The sequence below is a fragment of the Mirounga leonina genome, unplaced genomic scaffold (genome assembly GCF_011800145.1).
Source record: "Mirounga leonina isolate KUSES-001 unplaced genomic scaffold, KU_Mleo_1.0 Mir_115, whole genome shotgun sequence".
Classification (NCBI taxonomy): Eukaryota; Metazoa; Chordata; class Mammalia; order Carnivora; family Phocidae; genus Mirounga; species Mirounga leonina.
The window spans coordinates 6,267,193-6,281,157 of NW_023270268.1; the positions used below are offsets into that span (position 1 = coordinate 6,267,193).

General features: G+C 45.2%; 1 protein-coding gene across 1 annotated transcript in view; it reads left to right on the plus strand.

Annotated features, from left to right (window-relative positions):
* ITGA9 (integrin subunit alpha 9) overlaps nucleotides 1-13,965 on the plus strand; it is a 346,914-nt gene that overhangs the window by 273,019 nt on the left and 59,930 nt on the right. The window contains exons 22-23 of the mRNA XM_034991993.1: nucleotides 824-932; nucleotides 5,887-5,994. Of these exons, the coding sequence (XP_034847884.1) occupies nucleotides 824-932; nucleotides 5,887-5,994 (217 nt within the window). The remainder of the gene's footprint in view (nucleotides 1-823; nucleotides 933-5,886; nucleotides 5,995-13,965) is intronic.

Sequence of the window (13,965 nt, forward strand, 5' to 3'; positions counted from 1 at the left end):
CTCATGACGTTTCTAAAATAATACATTTAAATTGAAAGTAGAATTTCTGTCCATTCAGACTTGGTACCGAAAATCTTACATGACTGTGTCTGGGCACGTGAGCAGCTTCTAGAATCTAACCTAGAATCCATTCTTTGGGAATTTAAGTGAGTCCGGGCTTGGTCTCATCTCGGGCTTGTTCATATGGACAGTGTTGATAAGCATTCACTACAGACTGAGCTTGAATTCTTAATCACATCTTCAGTAGCCACAGTTTGAAATCTGAAGAAAAATGCTATCATTGAACAGACCCAACTTTTAATACCTAATTTCTAGTGGTTTTGGTAGTCTGACAAATTTAAATTTTTTAGTGAATTTGTCACAGAGCGGGGTTTAGGATGTTAAATATATAATTCATTTATATTTATTTCTTAAAAACTTGCCATAATCTTCCTCGGTCCACAAAATGTTTTTGAAATGATAGAACATGTATAATTCTGTCATCCAGTTTAAAAAAAACAAAACCTGAAATCAAAGCTACCATTGTCTTCCTCCTCATTTTAGAAATGTAATCCCAGTACCTATTTATATATGTAGCTTATTGGAGTTGACCTAAGATGAGAAGACATTCCTGGAAACTTCTGTTTAGGAAACATAGGTCTGGCTGTGTCCATTTATAGGACAAAGAAGTAACAATTCCAGAAGGGAAGGGTTTGGTGAAGGCACTGGAGGGAACAAGGTTCTAGATTAAACAGAGACAGATGTTTGGGTTCTCAGGACAGCTGTGACCATGGGTTGCTTGACCGAGGTTTAGGATGATGGATTAAATGCTTTCCTCTTTCAGAATCATGTCTCCAACCTCCTTTGTGTACGGCGAGTCTGTGGATGCCTCCAACTTCATTCAGCTGGATGACCTGGAATGTCATTTCCAGCCCCTCAACATCACCCTTCAGGTACCCACCCCTGGAGACAGTCTCTGTCACTCGTGGCAACAGAAGGGCCCATGGGGATAGGTCTTCTACTGAAAGGCAGCTAAAGAGCCAGGCTCTTTCCAGGAGAAACTTGTCCCAGTCTGGTTGGCTGGAGTGTAGTATATGTGTATATGTGTTTTCTGTAACCACACAAAATTAATCTCTTCCCTGTCTGGTACTCTGTTGTGTAGATCCCTCTGCTTCTCAGCTCTTGGAAGGAACACTGCATGATAAACACTCTCTTTCCCCAAGAAGGCCTCTGGCCAACATCCCAACCCAAATGGCCCCAAAGGGCCCCTTTCAGTTCTCCGTCATTATTCACCTTATGGGCAGGGCAGTCCCGTGCACTTGCCGTGTCCTCTCTCTCCTGGGGCTCTCCATGCCAACCCCGCCTGGACCCCACTCCTCCCGCAGAGGGACAGGCATTCAGAATAGCAGAGCAGTGTGAGAATAGAGAATGCATACACTCCCCAGGGAAGGCAGCATGCTGCTCCCTCACAGAGCCATGGCTGGCTCTCCCCAGTCACATAAGCATCATTTTCAGCAGGTCCACTCCATGTGGACCCTGGACATCATGAAGAACACTCTTCCTTCTCTAGGCCGGGGTGGGCAGACATTTTCTGTAAAGGGCCAGCAGGTAAGTATTTTAGGCTGGGCGGGCCATATACTGTCTATAGCAACTGTTCAACTACGCTGCCGACATGCCAAGGCAGCCAGAGGTTATGCACAAACGAAACTGAAGTGATGAGCACCGAATTCGGGATTTTATATTATCCTCACATGTCATGAAATGTTACTCTTTTTAAAAATATTTTTCCAACTATTTAAAAATGTAAAACCATTCTTAGCTTGCAGGCTGTGCAAAAACAGGGGCTGGACAGATTTGGCCTGCAGGCCACAGTTTGCTGAGCCCTGCTGTGAAGTATAAATTCTCAGGCCAGCACTGTTCAACATGAGCATCTTTGCATGTTAAGCTAGAAGGACCTCAGCCTCATCCAGTCCCTTGTCCTCAGTTGACAAGAATGGGTCAGGCTCGTATTGGACAACCCGGTGTGCCCAAGCATTCTGCCAGGAGCTGTTGATGAAGTGAAGGAGATGGGCCTGGCTCACCCATGGTGCCCTCTAACCTACGTGCAGTGTCTCTCCCAGAGCTGTCCCCTGCCTCTTCCCCATTCCTCCCCATGGAGAAGGTGGTTTCCTGGTCTGGCATCGACTGCTGTGGCCAATAATGACTATTTTCTTTCCCCATGGCCACTCCTAGGTGGACCGAGGGGATGAGACGTAATCATGGGGTGTGGGTCCAGAGAAAGAGGCAGCGAGACATTTGTGGGCTCTCACAAACAATGGTCTCCCTCTCTCTAAAGTGTTCCTCTGAAACCATGATTGGAGAACACATGTCCCCAGCTAGGAGAGAAGGCGCCTCCTGACCAGCTAAGCCCCACCCTATGCTCAGTTTCCAGGGAAAAGGGGAAGATGGGGTTAGACCTGCTTTTGAGACCTCACAGTGATCACTGTGAGTAGGTCCTCTGTGTTTCTGAACTGCTGCTCAGAGGTAGTTTCTTTTTCCCCACTGCTTTTTGCAATTGGATAGAAAACAGATAAAGACCAGATGGAGTGATTTCATTTAAATCACTTTAATTTTAATTACTTACCCACTCTTGGAGTTTTTGAGGTATCTTACAACAAAAGATACAGTCCAGAAAATGATTCAGAAGGGTCCAAAGGACACACACCATGTAATGAAGAAGGTATAGGTGTTAAAGGAGAAGGCAAGGAAGAGTCGGAGTTATACCAGAGATCCGAAAATCTTCTTACCACCCTCTAGAAAGGAAGGGAGGGAAGGGAAGGGAAGGGAAGAGGAGAAGGGAGGGGAGGGGATGGGGAAGGAAGGAAGGAAGAAAGAAAGGAAAGAAGGAAAGGAAAGGAAAGGAAAGGAAGGGAAGATAGAAAGATCAGTCTTGAGGGCATATGGTTAAGTCGTGTTTCTCTGAAGGCATCTTTACAGGGAGCTTAAAGTTTGGTATTCAAGCAAAGAGCTTTCTTCACATCTGACCTGACCTAGGATACAGGCTAGAGAATGGGGCCAGGGATGAGTGATGGGCATGCCCCTTAGATAAACCTCTTGATTATCAGTTTGCCTGAGGAAGTACACAGCATTCCGTTCAGGATTAAGAGAGTCCACTGGGTCCGAAAGATGGATAGTGTATGTCATTGATGGAAAGGAGATCCTTTTGTGTCAGCAAAGCTGACTGTTTGCTTGAGAATGCTCTGATGACTCATTTTCTGATACAATGACTGTCATGCAGGAGGGCCATGGGCCAGGTTGACAGCGATAATGACCAAGAGATGGATCTAGTTGTGGAGTGTGGGATCAGGAATGTAGATAAAACTCTCCTATATGTCCTTACTCTGATAGCATCACTCCTGATGAAGAGCACAGGACTTTCCACATACAGTGATTTTTTTGCCTTTTAAAAGCTGGTATTCAACAAGCTATGAGATGGTTTAAAGACTTCACTGCAGATGCAGATGGGAGAAAGGCAGAAATACTAGTCTTTGGCCTGGTTCCTACATTCCATCAAAGTTTTCTTAACAGCAACATGATAATGTGCTGACCATTGATAGGCTTTTTTTTTTTTTTCCATCGAGAGTCCATCATTTTTCTTACCTGAAAAAGAACGATGAAAAATAATGCAGCTGCTGCTCAGGAACATATGCAGAGAATCAAATGTTAAGACATGTGTTAAGAATAAATGAATATGGTAACACGGGCTCTCTCACCCGGCTGGCTATAGTGAGTGAAAGCGTGCAAAGCAAACCCAGTCTCTTCTTTCCTCCCCCACCTCCTGCTTTCGCTGGGATTTCCCAGACATGTCAGTAGTTATCTTTGCAATTCTGTAGTCTCGTGTTTCACTTCAAATTAGTTATTTCAGTTGTGGTTAGATATTCCTTCCTTCTCTTGTGACTCAGGGTTGTTGTCTTTGGTGAATTTTGTTCTTTTTGAATCAAGGGTTGGCAGGGACCCCTCGTCCGCTCCATCATTTTTGTGCTTTGAAGCAGAACCCGACTATTGCGAAAAATGAACACATGCTTTTCTAGGGAAGAACTGGCTGCAGCCTAGATCCTTATACGTTCTGTCGGGTGTGAAGACCTGGCTATATTTCCATTCACCTCCCAGCTTTGCTCTGTTGACCCCAACTTCAGAGATGCCTTGAATGCCTGATTTCTCTCTCTAGCCCCCAGGTCACAGAGCAAGCATCCAGGTTCTTCTCTCTCTTGCTTCACCCATGTTTTTTTAAACAATAGCATCTTTTTGGGGATCTCATTTACCTACCTTGAAGCTCACCCATTTAAAGCGTACAGTACAATGACTTTTAGTGTGTTTATAGAATTGTGCAACCATCACCATAATCTAATTTTAGAACATTTTCATCGCCCCTAAAAAGGAACTCCATACCCTTGAGCAGTCACTCGCTACGTTAGTTTCCTCCTGGGCTGTAAGAAATTACCACAAACTCAGGGGCTGAATACAATAGAAATGTATACTGTGTAGTTCTAGTAGTCAGAAGTCCAACATGGGTCTCACTGGGCTAAAATCAGGGTATCAGTAGGCCTGGGTTCCTTTCTGGAGCCGCTAGGGGAGAATCTGTTTTACCTTTTCCAGCTTCTTCTCCAGACTGCTACACTCTTTGACTCAGGGTCCCCTTCACCTTCAGAGCCAACAATGGCCAGCTACATCTTTCTCACAGTCCACCTCCCTGATTCTGACAGTCTCCCTCTTCCCTGTATAAGGACCCTTGTGATTACATTACACCCACCTGACTCACCCAAGGTAATCTCTTCATTTTAAGGACTACTGAATAGCGACCTTAGTTCCCCCTTGCCGTGTAGCATATTCACAGGGTCCATGGATTTGGGGATGTGGACATCTTTGGAGGCCATTCTTCTGCTGACCATATCCCCCTACTTCAGCCCCAGGCAACCCCCAATCTACTCTCTGTCTCTACACATCTACCCATCTTTTTTATTCTCCTTCATATTCCATTTCTTCCTTGAGTTTCATGCTCAACCTTTGCTCCATCTCCTTTCCCTTATCTGTCTCTTGGTGGGGTGGCTGCCATCTTCTCTCATTTCTCAGGAGATGATGGGCCGATGGAGACAGAAAACAGGGAGGACTGTGGGGGGGATGAGAAGGTAAAGTTTTACAGGACCAAATGCTGGGGCAGAAAAGAGGTGCACAGAGGTCCTCAAACAGGATTAGCAAGGGATTAGCTGTAAGTTACAGAGAAACCCCATCATCTGGATCGTATGGTAAGAACAGCCCTTTCTGTAAGTTACACCATTTGGCTTGGGGACAATCTACTTTGTCTTCTCAGTTATCTCAAACTGTAAAAGGCAGAGCTTGGACCAGATTAGTCCTTCTCAAAGTACGGTTCCTGGGCCAGTAGCATCAGCATCTCCTGGGAACTTTTACTAGAAATGTATATCCTTAAGTCCCCTCACCGTCCCCCACCAGATCTACTTCAGAAACTCTGGGCATGACCCTCCCCCAGTATATGTTTTAACAAGCCCATCTGGTTATCCTGATATATGCTAAAGTTTGAGAACCACTGGACCACATTATGTCTATATTCCCACCAAGTGTAATAGTCTGTGAGTAATTTCTAGGTATGTAAAAAGAAATATAATTTTTAGCAGGAAGAAGGCAAGAACATGATGAAAGGGAATAAGGTAATTTGAAAGTTTGGGGGTTTTAAATTCGTATTGGAAGGATTTCTGTTTCATTAAAGTCTGCCATTATTCGATATTTCAGTATACTTGAAGTCATGACCTTTTGGATCCTAAACCCTACAGTCTCTGTGTATGTATCTACTGCATGCAATGAAATGAAGGTCTGTATTTCTATTAAAATGTGCTGTGTGTCTCACACCCACAGGTCTATAACACCGGGCCAAGCACCCTTCCTGGGTCATCTGTCAGCATCGCTTTTCCCAATCGACTGTCATCTGGAGGTGCAGAGATGTTTCATGTCCAGGAGATGGTGGTGAGTTCTCGCTTGTCGTCACTGTTGCTTTCAGACTTGAACCAACCCATTCACATTCTATACAAACTACCCTGAGGGCCCAGAAAGTTCAATTCATTCTAACCTTTGGAAACATACCTGGAGAAGCCAGGAGACCCTCAACACCTGAATTTCGGCTCTGAGACACTTTGGTTAATGTCATAAGAAGACCTCTCTGGGGATGGAGAAGGGTTGGTTATGAACATGACTTCCGGAATGGACTTTTCTGGCACAGGGAACTCCTGGCAACCTTAGGTGTATCTGATTGCATTTTTCTGAGGGGAAGATCCACAGTATACATGAAGATTCTCAAAGGGTCACTGAGGCCTGGAGGATGAAGGATTAGTTCATAAGATGGAAGTGTAGATTGAAACTCAAGTTTATATCCTGAATATGCAGTTCTACTCAATCCTGAGTCCACTGTAGATTTTGTCTCAAGGGAAGCTTGACTATTAGTATGTGATCGTTCCTGCCCACCTCCTTGAAACAGTCTCTGTGGCTTCCATGACATCACATTCCCTTGGTTCCTCCTTTCTCACTGGCTTTTCTCCTCATCTCCCCAACATCAATAGGGCTCAGGATTGCCTTCTGTCTGCACTCAATCTCCGAGATGTCACCCAGACTCGTGGCTTTATATTCAGCGTGTACTGATGACATCAGATATTCCTCTGCAGCCCAGACCTCTCCCATGAAATCCAGACTTTGATAGTCAACCACCTTCAGGCCATCTCTACCTAGATGCCTGACAAATCTCGATCTTATCCCAAAGAGAACTCTCAGTGGTACCCTTCCAAACCTGCTTCTTCCACAGCCTTCCCCGTCTTAGCAAATGCCTACTCAGTCTTTCCAATTACTCAGGTCAGAGACTTTGGATCATCCTTGACACCTGTCTTCCCACATCTCACATCTGATCCACTGGCAGCCCTAATGTCTCCGCGTTCACAACAAATCAGAACGTTACCATTTTTTCCACCTCCGTTGCCAGCACCCCATTCCCAGGAGACATCACCTGCCCTCAGTTATTGCAGGAGGCCCTCCCTGGTGTCCCTGCTTCTGTCCTGGCCCCCTGCAGTCTGTTTCTGGCCCAGCAGCAGAGTGAGCCTTCCAAAATGCAAGTCAGGTCACGTCACTCCACAGGTCAGACCCCTCCAATGGCTTACCCACCCCCCAGAGTCTTCCAGCACCCCAGCTGGCCCCACCGTCTGTCCCTGACACTCTCTGACCGCATTTCCTCCTCCTTTCCCACTCTTTCTTCCCCCAACATGCCATCCCTTGCTTGTCCTAGAGCACAGCAGACACTCTCCCACCTCCAGAACTTGCACTCGATCTTCCCTCTACTCAGACACCCTTCCCTCAGAGAGCCACATGACCTCCTCACTCACCTCCTTCAGCTGTGGGCTCAAATCCCAGCTTCCCAGGGACACCGTCTCTGCCCGGCCTCGGTCCCAGCATTCCTCGTGCCCCTTTCCTGCTCATAGTTCACCATCACCAGCTGACATTCCATGTATTTCCATATTTGACCAGTTTCTCTGCCTCCTCCTGGCCCCCTACAGTATAAGGACAGGGGTTTCTCTCTGCTCACTACTGTATCTCCAGGCCCTAGTACAATGCTTGGCATGTAGTATATGCCCAGTAAATATTTGTGGGCTGAAAGAAAAAAATCTACAGTATAAAACAGACTTGTTTACTCGGTCTGTGTGAATTCAGGAAAAGTTTCATACCGTTAAGAATCACCTCAGAGTGGGACGCCTGGGTGGCTCAGTCGCTTAAGCATCTGCCTTCAGCTCAGGTTATGATCTCAGGGTCGTGGGATCGAGCCCCACATCGGGATCCCTGATCAGTGGGGAGCCTGCTTCTCCCTCCGCCCTTCACCCCACGCATGCCCTCTCTCTCTCTCTCTGTCTCTCTCTCTCAGATGAAATCTTTTTTTAAAAAAGGTCTTTTAAAAAAAAAAGCAGAAGTGCCTCAGAGTGCTTCACAGTCTCCAGTGGCTGGGTGTGAGGGTGACCCCTCCTGGGAAGGACTGGCACAGGAAGCTCGAGTGGGTCACTGCACAAGGAGAATGCATGCAGTCACGCTGAGAGAATCATGGATCAGTGCTCTTCATATGGGCACGTGAGGGACAGCTAGCCACACAAAGGGGCAGTCTCTCCATTGATAGCTTAAAAATTGGGGCAGCAAGGCCAACGGCCCATCACACATCTGAGCCTACCATTGAAGAGGATGCTGCCCACAGGAGGCACAGAAAGCATTATGTGACGGTGATAGCAGTGTCTGGAATTGCTGTCCTCATGGCTCATGTGGCCTGAAAACCTGGACCACATGAAAGGTCAAATGTAGAGCAGGTCACCCCTCCTGAGTTGCGCACTCCATCTTTTCCATCCCTCACGATATTCCAGTCGTGCTCCATCAAGTGCCTGTGTCTGTGAGCTTTGCTAAAACCAAAGAAGAAAAGCCCCAGTGTTCTGTAACCACAGCGTACCATGGTTTGCTTAGCATAAGGTTACACGTGCTCTTGTCTACCCTCTTAGATATTATTAATCATACCAACCATTCTACCTATTCCCCAGCATCCGGCAGTATTTTCCTCTGGAGCATGCTCAGAGAGTTGTTCACAGAAATATCTATAGTGTTGTACAGAGAATTTTTTCTTCACAGACAAAATTATTTATTGAGCCAAACAGGAAATTTAAGTCACTCAGATTCTAAGGGTATCTCAGAACCGACTATCCCCCCTTTTCTCTCTACTAATCATCAGACCAAGGAAAAGCCACTGTAATGGACTTTGGAACACATTTATAAATAGCTGGCTCACTTGGGAGGTATGAGAAGTGGTTTTCCTGAAGATTTGCAGAACTGCATGACTGTTCGTCTAGCTGAATGGGCCCTCAAAAACCCAAGTGGTATCGGCTGGCTTCATTCCATTGTTTGAGTTCTCAGAAGCAAACCCTTTGGATTTTCAGGACTGTACTGAGAATTTTCACAAAGTCTATAACAGAATTCTCAAGAATGGCCAAGCCTTCAGTTGGATACACCAACCCATGGTCAGAGGCTTATGGCATTTTCACAGCATGGAAAATCCAACTCGCTGGCAAATCTCCCTAAGCAAGTAGTGAAGACTGGCTTACCGTGACACTGGGAAAGCAGAGTTGATGTGTGGTGCCATGCAGTGATGAGGCAAGGGTCCCCGGGTACTTGTTTCAGGCCAGTAGGCAGCACGCCCTCTGCCCTAAAGCCCACAGAGCTGAGAGCGAGGGGGTCCTGCAGCTCAGCAAGTTCCCAGCCTCAGCCCGTCCCTTCCTCAGCAGAGCCCGAAGATGCTCACTGGGGTGGGTGGGGCTCCTAACATTCATGCCATTCTCCACTTTGGCCTTCTGGGACTTGGAATGGAGCAGGGCTTTCCTTCAGGAGTTTTGGGTGGCTTGGTGCCAGTTGAACTTACTCCTTTTGGGAGAAACCAGTCCTTGTAGCCCTTACTGCACCAGGAGATGCCCCTACTGCCTGGTGGCATTCCCTCCCCACCCCACTCTCAGCACCACCAGTCTGTAGTCTTGGACAGGCTACTGGGCAGCCAGCCACCAGCAACCTGTTAAGCCAACTGAAGCCCAGGGGCAGTTGAGAGAGGGCCCATCTGTCTTCCCTCCCCACACCCCGTGGGCCCCTCAGATTGTTTCTCTTGCTCTCACAGTGCCCTTGGTATCTGCTTTACCTGTGGTCCTCATCCATATAGAATGCTAAGGGTGGGCATGCTGTTCCCACAAGTCCTGGGCCATCACCCCACCTATAGCCCTGAGCCTGTTGCACAGTTTTCCAACTGTTGGTTCAGAATTCATCCAGACGCCTCTGAGGCTGCAGCTGTGATCCCTGGGCAGGACAGACCTGCCTCTAGGCTGCACCAAAGATTCTTATTTTTTTTCCTGCAGGGTTTCTTAAGGTCCAGCTGCCTGTGAGTGGAGAGTGCCTTTGCTTGCATGGGAGAGATTTTTCTAGGGAGCCTAAGGAAGTGTGACCACTTCCTACTCCTGGCTATGGTTCATGATCTTTCCTTATAGCAAATGTCCTAAGCCCCTCCACACTGCCTGTGTTCTATTTAGAAACCGAGCCATAGCGTGGTCTGAGAAAAGACTGTTAATTTCCATTGCCTCCCACCCATTGGGGTTGTGCGGCGCCCTGTCGGGACACACGGACTTCCCTCTGCATAGCAAAAGTGTGGGCAAGCCACTGTGAATATGGAAGCCAAGTTGGAATAACCATGAAAGAAAGAGTGTGCAAGAGGGGAGAAATGACAGACTTCTTTAGTCTGTGTAAGACAAAATCATTGCAAATCATAAATCATTCTGGATTTCTTCTGCAAACACCGGCAGAAAAATCACCCATTATGTGCCAGGCTCTGTAAGACAAATAAGTCACACAGCACTCCCAGAAAGTCAGTCGTGCAGGAGAGCGACCTAGAAAACATCATTGCAATACCATGGAACAGACGCAGTCATAGGGGCATGCCCAGAACCAGGGACAGTACAAAGGTGCAAATCCCACCCTGGGAAGGGCACAGGAAATGCAGACTCTCTGAGTCAGGGCTTAAGAGGATGTGTAGTAGTTCATCGGAAGAACATGTGAAGGGGAGAACATTCCAGACAGAGGGAAAGGTCACTAAGTTGTAAGTGTTCAGTGGAGGCAGGATCTGGTCCTCGATTCTCTGTGCCCTAGCTCTTACACAAATAGGCAAAGGTAAGCATTCTTTACACCTTCTCCAGAGTATACCGCAGTTAGATATCTGGGCAGTGTGACAGGAAGTACTACATCACAGTCATTTCCTGTGACAGTTGGTAAGTTAATCATTCCTTCTGGGGTGCATCATTTCTGTGCGCTTGTAGATCTGCTCCTTCATTTCTCCTGACTTAGAAATGGGGAAGGCCAAGCCCGCTGATACCAGAGGCTGTCTAAGCACACATGGATGTGGCCAAGAAATGACCCTGGGCTGCTGCAGAGGGCAGTGGCTTCTGTGGGCCAGACAGCCCATGCAAGGCAAACCTTTGCTCCTTAGAGAAGGTTCCTGTTTCAAGTGAGGATATGACCTCTCACACAGCTTGATGAGAATGGGCCTGGGAAATGTAATGGCTTCACTTTGTTGTAGTCTCTCTGCACAAACGAGCCTTTTAGCAGAGCCCCTGGGCCCGGGCCTCAAAAAAACCAACTTAGCACATACGTCATAAGCTTTATGGCTTGTGGATGGGAGGCCATTGGAACTCAGATGGTCATCCCACCGCAAAGTTATATGTAGCTATGAAACATATAAAGCAAAAGTTAAGTCTCACTCCCAAAGTATGAAGTTGAAGGGCAAGGATGGAGGTTTGTCTCAAGACTCAATCTTTTCTTGTTGACACTGAAAACCTGTCTGTGAACAGCTTTCTGATGCTGGAAGAGGAGGCTTTGGAGTTTGGCTCTTGTAAATATGCAAGAAGGAAGAAAGTCCTAAATGACAGCTTAAAGAGAGTAAAGGGCTGGAACTATATTCTAGGTGAAAGTCCGGATCTTTTGAAGAACTCTAGTATTAATCTAGAAGAGACATTAAATAAATGTCATTCCATTCTTTTTTCCTCCTACAAAACCATCTGAAAAAGTCTACCTCTCTGGCCAGCTCTGCCCTTGCTTTTGGGCAGCAGTTCTGAAGAACTGACCTGATTTCCAGGAGGTAAAAGAGTTTGGGAATGAGGGATGATTTTCCAAGGAGACACATCAATAACTTTGCCATAGGGCACCATTTAGGGTATTGATATCAATATGATGTTAATACCAGTGTCCATTAGAAATATATCTTAGTAAATTGTAAACCCCCCTCCCACCCCATTCATGCAGGCACATCGGACAGGGCTGCCCATGATCTAATTTCTGCCAAAATGAGTCAGTTGATATGGGACCCTCACTTAATTTGTGACGAGTCTATATCCCTGTAAAGGAAAGATATACCTGATATATCAGTAACCACACAAAAGCTTAAACTTAGAAATGGAGGGCTGAATTGCTTTCCCCTGGGATGATTTGGGGAAGCTTCTTAATGAAAGTGGTGTCGGGACCATTAAACTGATCACATTTAATCAAAGAGTAAAGAATGAAGAAAATTTCTCCTAAATAACTGACAAAAAACAAATACCATTTACTGCCCTCCTGAGGCTTTAATGGCCTGTATTCATGTGCTGTCAAATTTAATCCACACAGCCTCTTCAAAGACAGGTCATTATCCTAAGTTAAGGAACCAGGTTCAAAGACTTGCCCAGCATCACACAGCTGGTAAGCAATAGAGCTGGGTGTGTAACCAGGTCTGTCTGGCTCCAAAGCTCATGTGTTTCATACTGTATTCTACTTCACACCCCTCCGCGGAGTGCTGCCCATTTCCCACTCACCAGAGGCAGACACAGTCAACAGGTGATGAGCAGATCGCCAAGAATCACTCACTCAATGAGGAGCACCAACCCTAGGACAGAGAGGCACCAACTGCTATCAAAAGAATAATTGGAGCACCTGGGTGGCTCAGTCAGTTAAGTACCTGCCTTTGGCTCAAGTCATGGTCCCAGGGTCCTGGGATGGAGCCCCGCATCAGGCTCCCTGCTCAGCGGGGTATCTGCTTCTCCCTCTGCCTCCCCCTCCCCCCGCCCCCGGCTTATGCTCTCTCTTTCTCTCTCACTCACTCTCTTTCTCTCAAATAAATAAATTAATTAATTAGATCTTTTTTAAAAAAAAGAAAAACTAATACCAGAGGGTGTAATACTGAAGCGAACAGAAGATTTTAGAATGAGCAAGATTGGTGTCTTCAGAGAGATGCAAAAACAGTTTCCATAAAATAGAATAAGCTAGCATTTTATAAATTTAAAATTTTGATCACTCAAACAAAAACCTCAGTATATGAGCTGTGTAGTAGTGTGGATAGAAAAAAACAAAGCAGTGAGTTGGAAACTTGAGGGGTTTCCCAATAACATAGCACAAAAGGACCCTCCAAAAAAGCCAGTTAAACTTATTATTCCATTATTTTATAACAATTTGGAATGGAGATCCAAATGATCACAATATAAGAATTAGAAGGCAGGAAAAATGGAAGTGAAAGCAAGTCAAGATTCTTGTCTTATTTGTGGAAGAGTTTCTCTACCACTTAGCTCAAGACTTTGATAAAATAAAATGTTTAAATACATAAAATTTTAATGGCTCCTTAGAAGAATAAAAATAATGTAGGACATCCAAACCACTCAAGAAGTTTAAAGGAACTCATGAAGAAAAAATAAATAAATACACACACACACATTTATATATAATAAGATGTCAAGAATAAATCCAAACAAAATAACTATGAATGAAATAAATGCCCTAGTAAATGACAGACTGTCAGATTGGATTTTTTTAATCCAAACATAAGTTATTTATCAGAAATGCACGTTTAAAAATGACCCTTAATGTATCCAAAAAAAAAAGAAAGGCAAATGCTAACAAAAAGAAAGCAAGTAAACAGTATTAATGGCAAACAAAATAGAATTGAAGCAAAAAACATCATTAAACAGGGAAAAAAAAAAATGCATTTCAAAATGACCAAAGACACAATCTGCTGATAACTTGTAATATAAACAAACTTTTATGTAACCAACCACACGGCTATAAAACATATAAAGCAGTACCTGATTGAAATACAAGGAGTAATTGACAGTCACAGTCATTGCAGGAAAATTTATATATTTTCCTCAAATATCATCAGACAAGTAGGCATAAAATAATAAGTATTTAAATAATGGAACTAGCAATTGTGATCTCTTAGAGAGACAGACAGACACCAAGACAGAGTGAGTCAGCATGTCTGGATTTCAGTAGTGGTCCCCTGCTTACCAGCTTTTGGTAACCTTGAGAAATTACCTAAACTCTCTAAGCTTATTTTCCTCATCTGTAAAATGGGCTAATACATTGTGAGGATTG